Source organism: Onychostruthus taczanowskii, unplaced genomic scaffold (genome assembly GCF_017590055.1).
Source record: "Onychostruthus taczanowskii isolate IOZ18803 unplaced genomic scaffold, ASM1759005v1 scaffold16, whole genome shotgun sequence".
In the NCBI taxonomy this organism is placed as follows: domain Eukaryota; kingdom Metazoa; phylum Chordata; class Aves; order Passeriformes; family Passeridae; genus Onychostruthus; species Onychostruthus taczanowskii.
In genome coordinates this window covers 7,842,339-7,861,911 of record NW_024498795.1, presented here as the reverse complement: position 1 = coordinate 7,861,911, position 19,573 = coordinate 7,842,339, and the positions used below count along the sequence as shown (strand labels likewise).

General features: G+C 39.5%; 1 protein-coding gene across 2 annotated transcripts in view; it reads right to left on the bottom strand.

The window, feature by feature from the left end:
* Nucleotides 1–8,753: 8,753 nt before the first annotated feature.
* Nucleotides 8,754–19,573, bottom strand: part of EPB41L3 (erythrocyte membrane protein band 4.1 like 3) — a 94,621-nt gene continuing 83,801 nt past the window's right edge. For both annotated transcript variants that reach the window (XM_041399283.1, XM_041399284.1), the window contains exons 16-25: nt 17,518–17,592; nt 17,000–17,101; nt 15,526–16,254; nt 14,889–15,011; nt 13,979–14,371; nt 12,809–12,940; nt 12,274–12,372; nt 11,123–11,203; nt 10,740–10,856; nt 8,754–9,505 (exon numbers count right to left, since the gene is read on the bottom strand). In XM_041399283.1, coding sequence (XP_041255217.1) covers nt 10,746–10,856; nt 11,123–11,203; nt 12,274–12,372; nt 12,809–12,940; nt 13,979–14,371; nt 14,889–15,011; nt 15,526–16,254; nt 17,000–17,101; nt 17,518–17,592 — 1,845 coding nt within the window. In that variant the 3' untranslated portion in view covers nt 8,754–9,505; nt 10,740–10,745. The remainder of the gene's footprint in view (nt 9,506–10,739; nt 10,857–11,122; nt 11,204–12,273; nt 12,373–12,808; nt 12,941–13,978; nt 14,372–14,888; nt 15,012–15,525; nt 16,255–16,999; nt 17,102–17,517; nt 17,593–19,573) is intronic.

Here is a 19,573-nt window from a genome sequence, read left to right as displayed (position 1 = left end):
ACTATCAGGTCCCGTGCTCTCAAGTACCACATCTTCTGAGGACAATGGCTTGCTCTGCCAGAAGAAAAGCCTGCATGGGATTATGACTTCTGTCCATCAGTGTATTCCCAAGAGAATCAAGAGGGAAATTCTGCTGTCTTAATTTATTTTTTTCTTCCTCTGGGAGAGAAATGGATGCAGAGACATCTATATAAGCAGGACTTAAATACTATTGTTGTCTCAAAAGATCATTATTTCTCTCTCCAGCAGCAAAACAGTGCAAGAAGTGGCTGAGTTTTAATTGTTGGTGTGCATCAATTTTGTCAAAAGCTTTACTAATTGACTTCTAACAAATCTATTTGCCAGAGTAGCTGAGCATGCAAGTAGTCTTTGACCAAGCAGATAATTTAAGGTGAACATCATTATCAAATTATTTACAGCTGAAATCAGATCACTTGGGAGTCTCAGCAATAGCTGCTTTGCATAATTTCATGTAGGTACAGAGATATTACTGGTTTAGTGTTGAAATACTTCAATCTTGTTCACACAATTTGTAGTTTCATGCCTGTTTATGAAGGGGAAAATACAAATGCAAATATTACTACATAATGAAATGCCTTGAAATTTTTGCTCATGGCAGAGTCATCAGTATAGCAACTGTGCAGGCATTGGATATAGACTCTATTCCCTAGTTTCTCCCTGGCACACATTAAAAATATCATCAAATAACAACTCAGCTGTTGGTATCTAAAGACATGATTAGAGATACAATTTAGTATTACATAACCTGAGGATATGCTGTGGAATTTAGCAACATTATGTGGATGGCCTTTTCTGTTCTTATCTCTCTTCACTGGGGTCTTCAAGGTAATAGCATGTAAAGGTGAAATGTGCCTGTTTCAGATGGTGGATGGATATAGTCCATCGCTATTTTTATTCCTTTTGGGGACAGCAATGCTAGTAACTTATGGCTCAGAGTACATTTTACAGGATACATGCTAACAGAAGAGATATGTTGTCTTACATATCTGAACTTTTTGTTACACCTGTGGTACATTTTGTCTTTTTATTTTTTTACCAGGTGTCACTTAAACGAATAGGCTGTGTTGCCTTCACAGAAGTTCTGCATTAGCACTGTCTGCCTTACCTCATTTTCCTAAACAAAAAAACCCAAGAGTTTTACAAAACCCACATAGCAATTTGTTGTTCTATACCACCATCTGCTGCAGCACTACTCCCTTATTTTACCTACACATACCTGGAGGTTTTCTTTCTTCCACATGACTGTTCTTTTATGAGTAGCCACAAGATTTTTCTTCCCCTTTGCCACTGTTGTTTATGCCTTAAAGAAGTACAAAATTAAAGCTGTAGACACATGATAGAGTTTGACAGGATAGCAAAGTTTTTTACTAGACTCAGGCAAAAGATGCAGCTTTCTTCATCCTGAACTATTGCCAATTAACTTGTCTTTCAGTCATATCATCTTCCCCAGGCTCAAAAATAAGTTCCATCATACATAGTGAAGGAGTTGATTTTGTCACCATAACATGTCAACAATACTGATGCTTTTAATGGAATTTTGAAAAGGCTGTTGGTGGGATCTTTTCACATCACTGTGAAAGGCAGCTTTTTAGTTTTGGCCAAATTAGTTTTCTTTTGACAAAAAAAAAAAAAAAAAACCACCTTGTTCCAAATCTCTAGAGCAATGGGGTTTGGCCTGACACAGCACTAGGTGGCATCCTTGACACTGCAGAGTTAATTGTCAATAGGAGATTAACATACTTCACTGGAAGAACTGGAATCAGCTTCCCACATTGCCCATATATTCCTGGAAAAACAAGGATGTATAATGATAAAATTTGGGTAGGTAGCCAATTGGGCCTACTGTTGTTGCAACATCCATTAGCTTTAATTGCTGGGGTGATTGATGTAGCTCACAACACAGATGGAACATGCAGGGTGCCAGCCAAGGTTTTTGTCACCCACAAGGCTATGGCAGAGCCTGTGCATTGCCTGCCTCTCTTCTGCTATGCCATCTTCCTTCTGCAGCATTAAATGCACTGAAGGAGAGCTTAGTAGCATGACTGAATAAATGGTGTTGATGCACTATTTCAGTACAAATGTGCCAATGCTTGTAACCAGTGAGCTGATACACAGGCTGAGCTGACTTGCTCAGCCTGTGTCACAGCAGCCTGGCTTTCATGGATCAGAGCATTTCACTGTATTCCTAAAGTTTATCTAAGGGTCATGTGTACTAGAATGGGAGGAAACAGTCCCTTTCCTCAGCCCTTGCTCTGAGCAGATCAGGTAGAATCCAGCTCCAGTTCAGAGACTACAATTCTGGGCCCCAGTGAAGATGCCCATTTGGTAATGGGCATTTTTATCAGTGGAAATAAAACCAGGGGTTTATTCCAGAACAGTTTATTTATCAACATAGCAATGATGTTACCTCTTTATTCTCACACACTCACAAATATCACATTTCCTGGGGGTATGTCCATTTTGCCTTCACACAGAAGTTCTAATGTGGTAACACATATGACAGAGCTGTTTCTACTAAACAGTGCTGCAGCTGTAAATATACACAAGTTGCTTGAAGCGAAGCAATACTAACCCTTTCAATAAGTTACACAGAAATATGGGCTGGCTGAATCCACATTCCTGGGCAAGATCACAGCAAAGCAGTGTAAAGGAAGACTGGATGCACGCCATGAGCTCCAAAGATTTCAACAGAAAAGTGGAGTGAAACAAGGAGAGCCTTTGCTACAAGATTGGATAGAGTCAGTAAGACTTATGTGAGCACAGAAAGGAGGACAGGATTGAGACAGAAAAGTGTGGAATGTGTCTACAGAGAGAGCAAGTTATGGAGGATGACAGAAAAGTACTGGTCCTGAGCCTGAGCCTGGAGAAGAGCTGCTGTGCTATATCTTGTGGGGGAAAACAGGCTGGCCTCCAGAGAGGGAGAGAGCAGTTCTAGATAATGTCGACAACATGATCCTAGATGTGAAACTGAGACTTGGTGGGACCAGAGCAGATATTTTTACCATGAGAGGAAGTAAAAAATTAGGAAATAAAATTGATACTGTAAGGAGAAAGATCCCTTAGGATGCAATCATGAGGATGTGTTGAGGCTGTCAGGCGTTGAAATAGACAAAATACTTCTATGGCTGTGAAAAGTGCAAGTTGAGAATGAAGAGGAAGTAGATAGGCTGGTAATAGTAATTCTGCTTGTTAATTATGCATATTAATTATGCTCTCCATGGAAGGTATGGGCAGGAGCTCATGCAGAAAGAAGTAGAAGCAACAGGCAGCACATAGATTTTCTTCTTGGGGAGTGGAATTTATTTAAATACAAGAGTGTACTTTAATATTGTTAGAGAAAAGAGTGTTTATTGTACTGAAGGCAAACTGTACAGCATTTCCATCATGCATGCTTTTCAGTGACAGGTCAGAAAGAGGAGCAGAGAAAGTAGGGATGGGGTTTGAAAGGTCTGAAAGCAGATGACAACTTATCAAAGCTAATGGACCAGAAAATATGAAAGGTCCAAGTGTCAATATGAGGGAAAATGAGAAAATGTTGAAAGAGATCAGATGAAGGTTGAAGAGGGAGAAAGTGGCTATAAAAAAAATATCAGAGAGTGCTGCTTGATAAAATCACTCATGGGAAAGACACAGTGATGAGAAGAATGAGTCAAGACTAAAATTTGTAGAGAGATATGAAAGCAAAGAAATATGCACCTAAGGATTGGATGTATCATCGTTGTAGGAGTTGAAGTGGTTATGGATGAGTTGGGAAGACTGCAGGACAGAGAATTAGTAAGACTTTAAAGAAGGTTGATAGGTGTAGAGAAGCAACAGCAAAATTAATAGAAAGAGAAGCATCAGATGCAGTTTGCTTAAAAGCTGGGAGAAGAGTTGGAAGAAGAAAAGATACAGAGAGAAGCCTGACAGATCAAATACAGGTGGATTAAGTTGGAGAATATGAAAACAAGAAAGAAGGGACAAAAAGAGTTTAAAATAACTGCGAGGTGATGGGATAACTATTACAGGCTCTCTTCCCAGAGTAAGCAGATGTGTCCCCATTACAAGAACCATATCACACAGGTATTCAAGTCAGTAATTTATTTCTATGATATCAGGCTACATGTTGCAGTGTTTTTGTGTTGTTCCTTTTTATAGAATGATATGTCAAAAATACCTGTACTGACATCTCATTTGATTGCAGGAAAAATATCTTGTTACATGTCAATCACCAGATGGCATTCTGAATGGAAAGAAACAAACCAAAGGAAAAATACATTTTTTAATGGATATTCAAGGTTGATTTCATCAAGATACCCTTAGAACAAATAATGTTCTGTGGAAGTATGTGTGTATGTTAGTCCAATAGCTTAGGATTTAGGAGCTCCAAAGATGAGTGGTTAAATTGTCACCACCTCTGTGACAATACAAAATGATTCACATCCATCTAAGTTGTATATTGATTGGAGATTGGACTACAGGAATATAAATGCCTTTAGAAGCCTTCGTATGCCAAATGCATCAACTGTTTGGCCAGGAAAACAGTATGTCTGAGAAACAGCCTCATAAATCCACTGAGAAAGGACTTCTGGGCTAGAAAAACCCTTGATTTAAGGAAACATCATATTAGCTGGACTATTCCTACTAGAAAAGGCTTTGAAAGGTCTTAATTATTTGCTTTGTATACTCAGACGTATTGCTTTGTTTCTTTGCATTTTTGTACAATTTATGATACACCCTTCCCTGAGCCCTTTAATGTGCTTTGTCTGATCTTTTATCTTTTACATTATAGCCACCCAGGATTATCCACCAAATAACAGATGGCCAGTACTTTACATGTGCACTGTAAGGCAAGACTTGTGTGGAAACACACCTTCTGGGTTGTAATTCAGGCAGCTCAAAACCTGTGCACGTTCTGGGATCTGCTTTTTTGCAGCTCCTACTAGTTGACATTGCCCAAGCTTTGGTTATGCACAGAAGTTAAGAGTCATGGTACACCTCACCTCACCACAGCAGACAGCAGAGATACTTCTAGAAAATAGAAAAGAAATTCCTAGCCAACTCTGGACAAAAAAAAAGAAAACCCACCCCACCCAAGAATACAAGGTTTATAATTTAAGTTTTGTACTGGAGAAAGTAGAGCTGGTAGACTGTAGAAATAAAAATCTAATGTATTTAAAAATGAAAACAATTTCCAGTGTCAGAACTCTTTCTCATTTTTCTTTTCCCTTTTATGTCACTGTAGTCATGCTCAAAGACAGGCCATTAATTCTACTTACAGTGAGTGATGATCATTTCATCTGCAAGGGTGAGGTCACTGATTTATGGAGGTTATAGCTGAATTTGGGAACATGAGATAATGGAAGAAAGTTGACTGACTTTTTTTTTTGTGTAATTTGTGCACATTGGTTTCTCTTTAAACAATGATTTTTGAAATTCTGCTCCAGAAGCCCTTTCAGGAACTGTAAGTTCCAGATGAGGAGCAAGGCTGATGTTGAATAGAAGTCAGAAAAAAGCGTGGAAACAAAAGGCATAAACCAGACTAATGTACAGTCTGAGCAGGGGCTAACATTATTCCAAGGTAGTGGAATAATCTGGTTACAGTTAGTGAATACAGAAACTTATGGAATGTATTTTTATGGAAAAACTAACAAGATGCCCCATTGTTTATCTATTTGTAAATCCTTGAGATGGAACTACAAGATGCACAAATAATAACAGTCATTTTAAGTATGACTGAGTTTTAATTAGGAAGGCTGGTATTTTGTGTCGTTCTGAGGCACTGGAACAACCACAGGCACACTTTGCTGATGTAGCGTAACATGAGTGACAAAAGACACAGGAAACCCACTTTTGGCAGTGTAGGATTGATATAGCCTTTGGAATCTATAGATTTAAGAAAAGTGCTTTTTTTTCTTTCTTTAAAAATAACATAAGAAATTGAGTTAGTGTTTCTCAAAGCAATCCACTTGTCCAGCCATAGTCCATCCATAGTACCTCAAACCACCACTGTACCTTGGGATCTATATAGGCCTGCAGGAGATCTCAGCATTTAATAACCAGGAAACATTATTAAAAATAATGATTTGATTCCTAGTTCTGAAGAATCTCAACCATTATTGCTCTGGTATAAAAAAGGGGAATGCATTTCTTTATCTTGTCCTTAATTCCTGTGAACATGTGAAGGTGAAGCTTGTAAATGGATTTTCTGATCTGAACTGACAGAACTGTTCTGGTATAAGGAAAGAAACCTGCAGCAAGACTTGCCAGTGTGATTGCCAAACTGAAGCGTGGACTCAATGTCCAATTTATATGCCATGAAGAACTATGTATCAGGGACTATCATTTTTGCAAATTGATACAAATTGTTGTACAGATGAAGCACATCATCTCACCAGCTGCCTAAATCTGCTCTGGGAAGAAATAAGGCTAAGCTGTTAAACCCTTGCTTTGATCTAGTATATGGATTTAGAAGCTCATTAAGTGTTTTTTATATTTGCTTGAGCACAGAAACACCATTACTTGCCATTTGTGATGAGACAGCCTTAAAAAACTTCAGGGGCATAAATGTTAAGGAATTCCAAGCAGCTTTAAAAAATGTCAGTGTGATGTATTCACTCTTCCTGTATGTGTGATGGTCACTATTTCTGTGGTCACTGGCCATGCCCATTCTTGCCTGGTGTGCAAAGCCATTACCATAATAGCTCAGAGTAGTCAGTTTTCTCAGGATTGAAGCTGGGATTCCAGTTGTAGCAGCTAAGGCTGCCTCCCATGCTGGTGCCTGTGTTGGCAATGCTGCCCACAAGTAACACACTGATGGTTTGTTTTCCAGGTTGGTTTATGTTGAGAAGCCAGACAAAGACCAACAATAAATGAGAAGAGACGGAGACAAAAGCTGGTTGGTAGAAACAGGCAGGTGCTCTTTATTTCATGTGGCACAGCATTAGGCAGACAACCCAAGAAACAGTTTCCAACAAAAACCAAAGCTATAACTTCCAGGAACCATCCCCCAAACAAGGGTCTACTACCAACAGTGGCACTGAGATGTCCTTGCCTGTCCACTCTCATCTCCTCATAGTTTATATGCGCTTAGGCAGTATCTTAGTGGTGAGTGTCCTTTCCAAGGAGACTAACTTCCTACAATGCAATATATCTTTAGACAGCGTACATACTGTGCAGGATCACCAGAGTACAATCTCCTCAAGCCATGCTAAAATATAATGCTAACTCTGGAGAGAAGGCTGTGCGATCGCCTCATGTCTCTCTGAGGTAATACAATGCTGTTCCTTAGCTGACAACATGAGGGGCACCTGAAGGAGGATCATTATGGCTTCAGAGTCTATTTTTAAACTCCTGATGCACTAGTGGGGACCTGGTGTGCCACCGGCCGAGACAGGGTGAGGACATCCTCCACCCCCGACCGCCGCTGGGCACCAGCAGCACCAGAGAGCTGAGCCTACTGTCACTCAGGGGGATGAGAACAGAGATGGTCTTGGGCTAGGAGGAGGAGGAGGAGGAGGAGGAGAGGGCCATCAAAGATCACAGCAGACCGTCAGCTTTGTGTCGGTCATTAGGTGAGAGGTAACAATGACGGCGGGGCAGGGAGGGGTCACATCGTTAGCACTCCAGATTTAAAGGCATGAAGAATGGCTGGTGGAAGGAAGATGTTTTGGAGACTAAGGGCAAAGCTTTAAAAGTCTTGTGATATTACTTTTAATTATTATCTACAGGTTACTCTCTCTATATATACTATTTTTCTTTCTAAATTATGAAAATAAACATTTATTAACAAGTCACTGGGTCAAATCCTGCTCTCCACTGAAGGCAAATCCATTGACTTCAGTGGGAGGGAGCCCCGTGTAAACAACGAAGGGCAAATTTGGCCCTTTATGTCCTGAAAAGTCTGCTTGTACCCACTGCCTTTCAATCCTGCAAGGAAATACAGACTAAAGGGTGAACTAATCCTTACAAATTTCTCTTAAACTACTAGGGGAGCGTCAGTGAGATGCAGCAAAGGAGAAAAAAAAAAAAAAAAGGAACCAATAAGTAATACTGCTTTAAAGAGAATTTTATCCATGTTTCAGAGCCAAAGTACAAAAAGAGAGTGGATCTGGATCAAGCGCTACTGGCCTTTACTTTCTAAGCAACAACAAAATTCTTCATTTATCTTCGATGAAATGTTACACAACCAGAGAAAACAGAAGGAACCAAACAGTCCTTTTCCTTTGCAAACATCATATGCCCAAAGGTGAACACTGTCATCCCTTTGGATTCTCCACCAACTCCCACTGTCTGCACAGTGCAGTGTCAGCCACTGAAGACAAAACACATCTACTGTGCACATGAGTGAAACCTGTGGTGTCTTACAAACATAACATTTTGATGTTTTGAATACTAAGGACCACTAGGTGCTTTTAGACACAGAACAATACAATTTCAGATGCATTTACCACTTTTATTTCACTATGCAGAAACATACATTCACCATGTGTTGTGATGCAGCTGACAGTGTAATGGACGCTATTCCTTCCGTGGGTATTAGAGCTGGACACTAGCGAGTTTTCAGTGGACGTTCTGTACAGGTTAAGGCTTGACTCAGAACTAGATAGTAAATGCTGACCAGATTCTCAAACAAATTTTTTTTTTTCTCTGAGAACAAAATGGAAATCAATAGAAAACCATCACGGTTATTTCAGATTAATAATTTTCTAAAGCTGCAAACTAAGTAAAATACAGATTTTTTTTTTTCTCCAAAATAACTACATATAATTTACAAGGTTAGGATCTGTGAAGGGTGACTGGAAGCTGACTCTGAACAATGCTGACAAAAATCATTAAAGTTAATATACTAAAATCATTGCTACCTCATAAGGTATTCAGTCAGGTATACAAAGCACACTTTGTAAGCATTTATATGTTTTGATAAGAGTAAAGATTCATCATTGTTTATGGGGCAGTAATAAAACCAGATGAAACAAATATAAGATTCAAGTTGTTTACTGAATAAACTGTGTTATTGGCACATCTAACGTGTGGTAAAACATTATACACAGTACCTATACAGCTTCTAGCATTTTCGGGGTAATCTTCATTTACAGTATCCGTAAACAAAAGGCTTGCCACCTAGCAAATTTTAATTTGTTTAGACTTTCAGAAACTGTGAAAGGCATGAACTGTTTATGTGTTACATGAGATCACTGTTTATATTGTTTATGAACGTGCAGGTAAAGCTGAAAACTTAGACATTTTAAGAAAATTAAAAATGCTGCTTTTCTGTAATTTTATTGTTGCTTCATGCAATATTGTTTAACTGCTGCTGATTCAGATTGCTTTCTATGGGAAGGTATCTCTGCCAGTTTCTTTATTAACGGTCAAGATCAATTCTTCTGTACTGAAATTTTCCATAGACAGATACAAGTCAGTCAGGTTGGAACTGAGACTCCGTATAGGTTCTCGTATTCCTACTGGTATGCATGTCTGGATTCATATGCATTCTAGGTTATTCCTGCAGAAAAGAGAACTGAGTTAATTATTCAAAGCAACTACTCTCTTGCAAAAGAGATTTGTCAATTTGTTCATACAAGAAAAGCTTTTTGAAAATGGCATGTCCCACTATAAGCAACTTGGACCAAATCCAAAGTCCACTGATGCCAATGGAAAGAATTAGCGACATCAATAGACTTTTAAGCAAGCCACATTGAGCTGTCTCTGAAACAATTAGCAGAATACCACAAGAATCACAGCTACTCACTCCTTAGTGACTGGTTCCATCTTCCAAATAAATAACTGACACTGAAATTCAGTTTTCTTTAGGGTCTGTATATCCAAAAGCAGGAGAGCCAAAGAGCTTCAAAAGGTGCTGTGCATTATACTCTGTTACTTACACCAAGTGCTACGGAATACATATTGTTTTAAGAATAAAATGCTGCTATCGATTCAACAAATCTGACAAGCAGCTTTTTCTTCCCCTTCTGCATACAGCATTCAAAGCAATTTGCGCAATGGTGCTGGCATTAAGAGCTTTTGCATAGCAGGTTAGTATGCATGACATGTTTCTGCACACAGAATAAATATAGGAATATTGAGATGTCTGTTTAGCCAGCCACTATTGGAGAGCATGCCTTTGCTGAGAAAAAGCTGGACGCAAGGAAAGCAGCTTTATCATCTCATCCTGATAAACAATGCTGCTTTAAAACATTAAATGTTCTTTCAAGTACAAGAAAGCCAAGACACCCAAATACTGACAAACTAATTCACTGTGTTTAAAAGCAAGTTGGACCATATCTTTGCAAGTTGGGAATTGAAGCACAACTTTTAACATATCTGCACAAGACATTTAAAAAGCAGCTGTAGGTTTTTTTCCCTTGGCATTTTTAAACAAAAATGCACACCTTTAAGAACAAATTGTTTTTGTTCTTAAATGACACAAAAGCAGAGAACAGATTTTTTATGACTTCAGAAGTAGAAAATTAGACTGTAACAAAGCATGGACAATGAGGACTTTTCAGAGAGCCAACGAAAGCAAATGAGTAGCTTCTCTTTCTCCAGCTGGCACTGTTTAATGAAGGCAGATGTCTACAGCTGAATGTGGTTTACTTTAAAATATCAGAACTGATAACTAGCAACTTGAAAATGCCAGTGAGAGAAAGTGAAGAGTTAAAGGTGAAATATGGTAGGAAAACAACATCTGCAACATGCCAGCCCAGTAAATGCCTAGGAAAATCATCTGGTCCTCTTACCTGTGGTCAATCCTCCCCATCTTCTGGTGTGATTTCTGTCTCTTTATGTACCACTACTTTGGTCACTGACATGTCAGGGTGCTGCTCTTTGGCTTCTTTAATTGCCTGAGCCAGCGCCTATCCCAAGGAAACCACAGAAGGGCAAAAACAAAAAGGAGGTGGAACATGCATGATCAATAGCAAGGTGGAGAGATTCATGACATATTACACAATTTACAAATGAGGAAAATGATTAAAATATGAAATATACCATCACTGATTTAACTACTATTCCAGTTTAATATAAGGCATGCCAGTAAGGGTAATATCTGTCAAACCAATGTTTAGAAATGTTCTTTTTTTTCAGTCTTCAGGGTAGCCTTTTAGCAGTTTGTAGATTTTACCTGATCATGATCAATATCTGCATCTCCTGTGATGACTATTCGTTTTTCAATTCTTGTTTCTGAGATGCCTCCTTTCACAGTCTAGATGGGAGGGACAAAAATGCATGTCAGTAACTCACTTTAGAGTGCTGCTACTCATCCCCAGAATGATCAGTGCAGGAACCCTCTCATGACTGGACCAAAACAGCTCAAAGAGGGGACAACCTGGACTGCAAGTGAGCAGCTCTGGAGTTGGCCTGAGTGCTTTGAATGGACTAATGACCTCCAGATGTCCTTCCAACACAGGTAATTTTATAATTCAAGTTAAACTGCACATGCATCAAGAGAGATGTTTGTATGTCAAAAATGGCAAACTTTTCCCATGAAAAACAGAATGGGAATACAGACAGTCCCATATTCAGACCTATTTAAGTCCAACTGCTTGCTTCAGAATGGCATACGGGGTGGCATGGCCATTGCATGGCTCATCTACTAATGGGGGAACTTCATTGTAGAAAGATGAAATCCTGTTCTCAGTGAATACTGGTAGGAGAGCTGTCACAGCACTAAGAGAGTTTCTTTTTAGGGAGGAACTGTTATTTAAATGCTACCTTAGAACCTGGAAGACACAGCATGGTTTGTCTGTGCAGATGAGCTTCTGGTCTGGCTGTGGGCAAGTTCCTCAGGGTACCAGCCAGAAACACAGCCAAGGTGTTGGAGCTGACTGAATGTCCTGTTACGGCTACAGGATATGGATTCACTCTGTGCTTTCAACACTGTGCAGTGCTAATCTCAGTGCTGAAAGGCATAGTCATCAACAGAGCCTCATGTTCAGACAAGTTACTCCTTCCAGGAATATGCCAATGTGGTTATACTCTTTCCAGTTCCAGGTAGCATTTGCAGCTAAATCAAGTGTTTCTGTACAGCAAGGTTTTGTGCTTGCACAGACATACCTTAAGGGTTTAGGATTCATGTCAAGTCATTGAATGATGTGTTAATCAACTCAGCATAGCCAAAGACAGGTGAATAAAGACAAGTATTTATGGTAAATTTACAACATTTTGTCAATAGAGTATCAGAATGTGTTTCCTTTCTGAAATAAACCATAGAACCAAAGCTAAGATAGCATACACCCTGGTGAAAGAGGAGCTCCCTGTTTTCTGAGGACTCACTTTGGTGATATGTGTAGTAGTTGTAGTGCTGGTGGTTTCAGATGTGATTGTTTGTGCACTCATCAATACACCTGGTTCAGAGTCAGCACCGCAATCCACCTAGAAACCAGAAGAGAAAAACCAGTCACCAAAAAAATTATCCTGAGCACAGGGAATCAAGAACTGGACTGTTAAACTTCTCTGTTTCTACAGTTCTTCATAAAGTGAGTATCTTATGGTAGGGGAAAACTGCTATTAGGGCGACCATGTGCCAGTATTTCTCTGTGCATCTGGAGGCTGTCCTTCCCCTCTGGAAGCACAGATGAGAAGATGGCATTTTTAAATCTGCAGTTTAATCAATGTTCTGCAAAGGCCCTACACCAGGACGTGAGAGTGACCCTCAGGTAAGTTAATCTTATGTACATCCTCCTCATGCTAATGTTAAATACTTGAGCAACTTAGAGAAGTTCACACTAAAGCACACACTTAAAGATGGGTGAATAAATGGGTTCCTTAAAGGCACATTAAATTAGATGTTTTTTGCAGAATTTCTTACCTGAGAAGACTCATATGTAATGGTTTTTGTTTCTGTATGGACTACTGGCACTTCCTTTGTTGAAATTTCAAGGGTTTCCCCACCAGCGGGAACACTGCTGAAACTTATAGTCTCAGTCCTCACAACCGGTGACTGCATGAACAAAAAAAAGAAGGAATTGGAACATTTAGCAAAGCTTATGGATTTCTCAGAATTAATTTTTTTTTACTTGGGGCAAAGAAAGAATAACTAAAAAGTGTTCTGCATTAAAAAAAAAAAAAAGAGGAGAAAATTCTCTTAATTACAGTGGTACATTCATGTATATAATGCTGTCGACATTTAGCACTTCCCTGGATTTTACAGAAACAAATTTCAAAATGCTCTAAATACTGCAAGAGGCAATGGTCACATCTTGAACAACAAGAGGTTCCCTGAGAACATGAGGAAACACTTTTTCACTGTGAGAGTGACATTGGCACAGGTTGCCCAAGGATATTGTGGGATGTCCTTCCTTGGAGATACTTAGAAGAAGCACTCTGGACATTGTCCTGGGCAGCAACTCACTCTGGATGTCCCTGTCTGATCAGGGGATTGGAGCAGAGGACCTCCAGAGGGCCCTTCCAGCCTCAGCAGTTCTGAGAATCTGTGATTCTACATTTTCTTAAAATGACAAGAGAATTAATTCTGTCCAGGCTTAGTCTTTTTATCTCTGGGGAAAAAGCCCTGCACAAAACAGCTATTGAAATTCTACTAATGGGGCTAAAATAAGGAACCTGGTCTGTTTAAGACACAGTACACTTACATATAATTGCACCAAGCATGGAAAAAACAATCTGTTTCCTGTCTTTGGGGACATGTGAACTTTGCCAACCTTGATGGACTTTCCCAAACAGAACGCCAGCTGATCTTGTTATCTGTTGCATAAAATGCCATGAAATTTGGTATTTCTATGCAGCATGGAAAGCAGTTACAAGTAAAAACATGCATGGCATTTTGCTAATGATGGAAACCAGCAGCAAGCCTTGCGGGTGACATGCAAGGAGGAAATAAGAGGAGAAAAAACCTGCTTTCTATAAAAGTGCAATCATACAAGCTGGGCACACTTAACTTTCAAAGACAGTAATTAACTTAGCCTACTATTGCCTACATTCACAATTCAGCACAGACACGACCAATTTAACAACAAGTTACCTCAAAATGAGGTTTTCTTTCCAAAGACTCTGAAAGTTGGACTGTTGTTCTGTGCTCCTCCGCCTGCTCACACGAAGCAGCGGCAGCGACTCCTTCCTTTTTGGTTAGGGCTTTCCCAGCCTCCTCCCTTTTTTCCTCCTTCGCCCCCTCAGTCCCAGCAGAGCCCTCCTTCCCTTTCGCGCCGGCAGCCATCGCCGACGCTGCCTCAGCCTGGGCATCCAGCGTAAGTCCGGCCACTTTAGCAGGATCCCCGCCTGCATGCACCTCCATCCCATGTCTCTCCTTGACAACTACAGTCTCCTGTACAACCTTCTGCACTGTATCCTGATCCGGCTGAACTGCTTGCTTCATGTCACTGGAAGTTATCTCCTGAGACGTCGTCGTGTCTATTCTCTGCAGGGAAAAAGGAAAAAACCCTCAGCATCAGAAGCAGACAACACTATTTGCAGTAGCACTGAAGCTTAATGTACTGTGAACATAAATTAAAAAAAAGGGCATTATATTTTGCCAAGTTATTTCTTCCACATTGCATAGATTTTTGGTCTCAAGATGTTATCAGTACAGCAGAAATGGAAAACAAAGCAAGAAGCAAAATTTTTAAAAGCGGTGAGAAATTTCGATGTCAGTGTTCTTCTCATTGGTATTTTTGTATAAGTTTTACAAAGGCAAAATACAGCACCCTGTGAAATGACCAAAATGAAATGAAATAAAAGGTGGTTGTTGTCTTTTTTTTCTTTTTTTTTCCTTTTTGGTGAAGTTTCTGTTGTGGTCTGCTTAATCAAAAGAAAACACACATAAATACATGCATTAGTTATACAGTTCCATATTGTGCAAAACCCCACAAAATAACAGAAAAGCAAAACTAATTGGTGCATGTTTATGACACTGATAGAGGGAATCAAGCAGCCACCTGAGTCCAGGTATGGGAAGTAGAAGTAACCCCTCCTATGAACTCAGTTGGTTTTCTGGCGGACTCTATTAAAGTGAAGATATCTGAACCATCCAAGGTTTTTTCACTGGTGGACTGTTTAGTCTAAACAGACAAAGAAATGTAAAGTCATACACAGAAAAAAGGCAGACCCATATGCACAGACATATTAATTGCCAGAACCAGAGGTGGAGACGGAGGAAAAGGAGAGAAGGTTGCAGGGGCACGGAGAGGTTGGAAACAGGAAAAGAATGGGAAAATAAATCAGAGCGAATTCATAATGGCTGTAGTAAGCAATAGTTACAAAGCATAGTTGTTAGCATTGGCGTTTTGCTGGTTCAAGCAAACCTTTTTTTTTTTTTTCTTCTATTAACAAGCCACAGCAGCAATACTGAATTTCAGTACATAAACCAGAAAGGCTGAAAGCCTCATATAATGTCTGCTTCAGACTGTGAGACGGATTCAAAGTATGAGAGAAAAAAAATAAGCTGGGTTGGCTGCTGTCAACATAAAGCCAGGCAGCAAGAGAACTCAAAGCTAGGGTGGTGTGAAGGGATTGCCTAAAAGAAGTCATGCTTTTATCTTTAAATCGTGGCGTGAAGTCAAAGCCACTTGTTACCACTACTTTTGATGCAGACGACTCAGTAACATAGTGAGCAGTAGCAATGGTAAATGGCTGTTCTCTGGAATATCTCCACTCAGACAGGCTCTTATCTGTCCGGGAAAATGCCCTTGCTTTTACAGCTTCTCCACCAAGATGCTTTTCTGCTTTGCCAAGCTGTAAGTTTTCCAGTGTACCAAGTAACTGCAAATCCTGGTCCATCCTCAGTGTCTTTTTCAAACTCTCCTCTTCAGGACTTTGCAACTGAGATTCTGCTTCCTTTATGGGTGTCAGAGAGTCAGACAGCTTTCTTCTCGTGCTCTGCACATCAGATCCCCGCCTGGCTTTCTCATCAGTGACAGGCTGGAGGATTTCATACTTGGCCACTGTTGGAACGATTTTCACAGATTCTTGAACTTCCCTTTCCAGTTTTTGCAAAGTTTCTCCTGAAGGCTGTACCGCTTTCTCGCCCTCTTTAGCTTTACTTGTCATGGTTACAATTTTCCCAGATACGGTATCATAGGACTTTCCTAGGGTGCACATTTTCTGCTTATTCTCGTCATTGGATTGTATTTCACTTTCCAAGTCCTCAAAGCTCTGCATTAGAATGGTACTGGATTTTAATACCTCAGGTGGAAAGGCAGTTTTACTGCTCACAGTCACTACTTTGTAGGCCAGATTTTTTTCCGATTCACCATCAACTACCTCAGAGGGTATTTTGTCTATAATAACCCAATCCTCAGTGCCCTATATTTGAGATATAAAAGCTAAATTAGAATATCTGCAGGTTTATCTCTACTTCAGGAGCACTAATTTATGCAGACTTTTAAGAAAGCATGTTGCTTCTTCTGAAAGCATATAGTAACTTCTAGCATTGTACCTCTTACAGCAGTTATCAAGCAAAATAAACAGAATCACCTTAGGCAAAATATGATTTTTTGGCATATTCTCTTTCTTCAGAGGTCCATATATTATGGGCCCAAAAATATTACTTTTGCCACACTATTTCTGTATTTGTTTGAAGCAAAATAGCATGTCAGCACATAATTATAGTGGTGATTGGAATCAACCTGGGGTTAAAAATCACATATTGCAGTGGTTCACAAAGCTACAGTCAAAAACAAATTACAAAAATAGGGCAAATAAGCCCATTCATCTGTAGCCTAGTTGTTACAAACATGCTGTTAATGACGTTTTAGAATAGTACTCTTCTGTATGTAGCCTGCACTGAATTTCCTTGTTTTCATTAGAACATCAACACCCTTCAGGATTGTTTAAATGGAGAAGCACAACACCACAAACTGTATAAACTAAGCATACAACTAAAAATTCTGAATGAAACTTAATTGCAGCATCTTTTTTCTTGTGCAAATGTGCTAGGTGATTTGCTTTGACTATGCAATCAGCATCCAGTTATTTGACTTTAAGACTGTAACTTCTGTATTTAACTAAGCAAATGATGTAGTTTAAAATCAAATGAATTAAAAATAACCTCTAGGGATGATGGGATACTTTTCTGGATAATGATTTGATGAGAAGTAACCAAAGTGCCAGCAGATTCTCCTTCCTGCAGCTTCTTCTCTATCACACTTGGCTAATAGAAAAACCAACAAAAATATAAAGTTCACCATCACTCAGCATAATCTAAGTTCGGTTGACAATATAAAGGAAATGCATTCTCGTGACAGAAGGGCCTCATTCACCGTAACGTTCTCAGTGAGGTTTATGCTGGAAATGCATGCAAACTGCAAACAACATCCAAACAGCACCGTGCAAGTAGGTTTCTAACTGGCAGAGAAATCAGTCTCCATTAGGAAGCCATAAGCTCTGGAGATGACCCATTCCTCAGAATTTGGTCTCCAGATTATATCTCTGCCTGGAACTTAGTAAATAATAACAATAAAAAAAAATATGAAAAGGGAGGGCTTGGAAAGGAAAAAAAGATAATAAAAAAATAAATCATTGCCATCCTTTCTGACTGCATTTCAATGAAGTATTGTTTGTCTTTACCTGCATTTCAAGGAATGTAGCACCTCCCTTCTGCAAAAATATGAGTTTTTCTGATTTTTCTGTTTCTTCTTTGGTCTAATGTCAGGGGAACAAATGATTTTAGTAAATGGAGGGTATATATACTATACTTCACAGTAGCTCATATTTCTCTACAAATTATTAATCTCATGGAAAATTGGGAAACAGAACTAAGGAGAATCAATTTGCAGCACAGAGGTTTCCAATGAGAAGTGAAATCAGTGTCTCTGGTGAATGGAGACATGAGTATACAAATGGTATGCACAAGTGTAGCACAAACCCCACTAAACTGAGTAAGACCCAGGTGTGGATGCACTGTGTTTGTTTCATTTCATATGATTCATTTAACTGGGGCTGATGCCAGCTCACACAACTTCCACCAACAGCCCAGAACCTTCACTCTGCGCAAGGCTCTCTCCTGAGTTTGCAGCCCTCTCTGCTGGAGCAGGCAGAAGGTGTGCCCAGCCATGATTTCAGCTCTCCCTTTTTCACTGCTATTAGAAGTCTTAGGAGCACTTTTCCTACATAGGGAGCTAACTGTTGTTCTATTATCCTGTAGTGTGACACTGAAATCTCCTCACTTTTATCCCATCAGTGCTCTCCCAGTGCTATGAGAATAGTAAGAGTATCTCTCTGTCTTGGACAAGTGAGAAAATGTTAAATGTAGGTAAGACATGTCCCAAGGCTTTTGAGCCCACCTTCTGGGCTGGCCACTCTTGCCATTTGGCCAGAGAAAGTAAGCCCCTGCAGAGCAAAATGGGTTTCTTGCCAAACCCTTTCTAGTGACTTCAGTAATTACTATACTCAATAGATATGTCAATGGAAGTCCTATGACTAGCATGATAAAAGGGAACACATACTCAAGAGGAAAGTTAGAAATTTAAAGAGAAATATGAAACTAGAAAGGGATAAATGGTTCGACTCCCTGACTGCGAGGAGATGTACAACTCTTTTATTCCTAGTGTTGGTTTCATCCAACTCAGGTCAGACTAAACACTGTCAAAGACTTTGTCAATATGATGGCTTTCATGTTCTACACCTATCTGGCTACCATCATATAAGATATTTAAAGCTATATTTTTCAGTAGTAAGGAAAACCAAATTATTTCCCCATCTCTTCTTACAAACCAAGTGGCAACCAGTGGCTTGAAGTCACACTGACCAAACATTCAGGTGCCACATGCTTGAAGATCACATTTTGAAAAGATATATTTTCTCTTCTGTTCTTGTTTTATTTTAAGAAGAAGCTACAGGTAACAACACTGAACATATTTTTAAAGTGGATAATGTGTAACTTTGACTAGCAGAAGGCACTACACCATCTTGACTGTCTCTGCATTTCTCAGTAGACATCAAAGTGTGGATTTTGACCTAAGGATGGCTTCAGCTTTTTCCTCAAAAAATCCCCTCTCATCAGGACATGTACACTGAAACCATCTCACTTATTGGGACCAAAGGAATGGCCAGGTGTTATCTACAGCAGAAGTCACCTCCGAATTAAGCTCTGATAGCTCAAGTCTGTTCTTAATTTTCCACAGAAATACCTTCATTTGGATGAGGTTCTGTGAAACAGATTTACTACTTAGATGCATGCATAATTCTTGTCCTTTTCCTTTCCAAATGAATGGTTAAATTCAGATGTGTTTCCTCAGGGTGAAGCCTACAGAGCTGTGTAATACAGCTTTGTGTAAGCTTTGATACTGCTTGTGTGTTTGAACTAAAACTGTTTAGTACATTCCTAAAGTAATAAAGATATTAAACAGACAGGGTGGTGCTAAGTTTGCTCCCCCTGCAATTCTCAGACTCAGGCTTAGCTAGCCACCCTTTCCAACAGCTCCTTACATATTTATTATGAGAAATGCATCCTATTCATTGTACTTACAATTTTACTTTTTAGAAGTATAAGCCTTTATTTTCAACTACAATCAAACCAACCTGTTTGTAGGGTCTGTTATGATTCCTGAACAAGGCAGTAGGAGCAACACTAAAACTCCTCCATGCTCCCCTCAAAAAGGAAGCTTTTTTTATGTATTTTAAT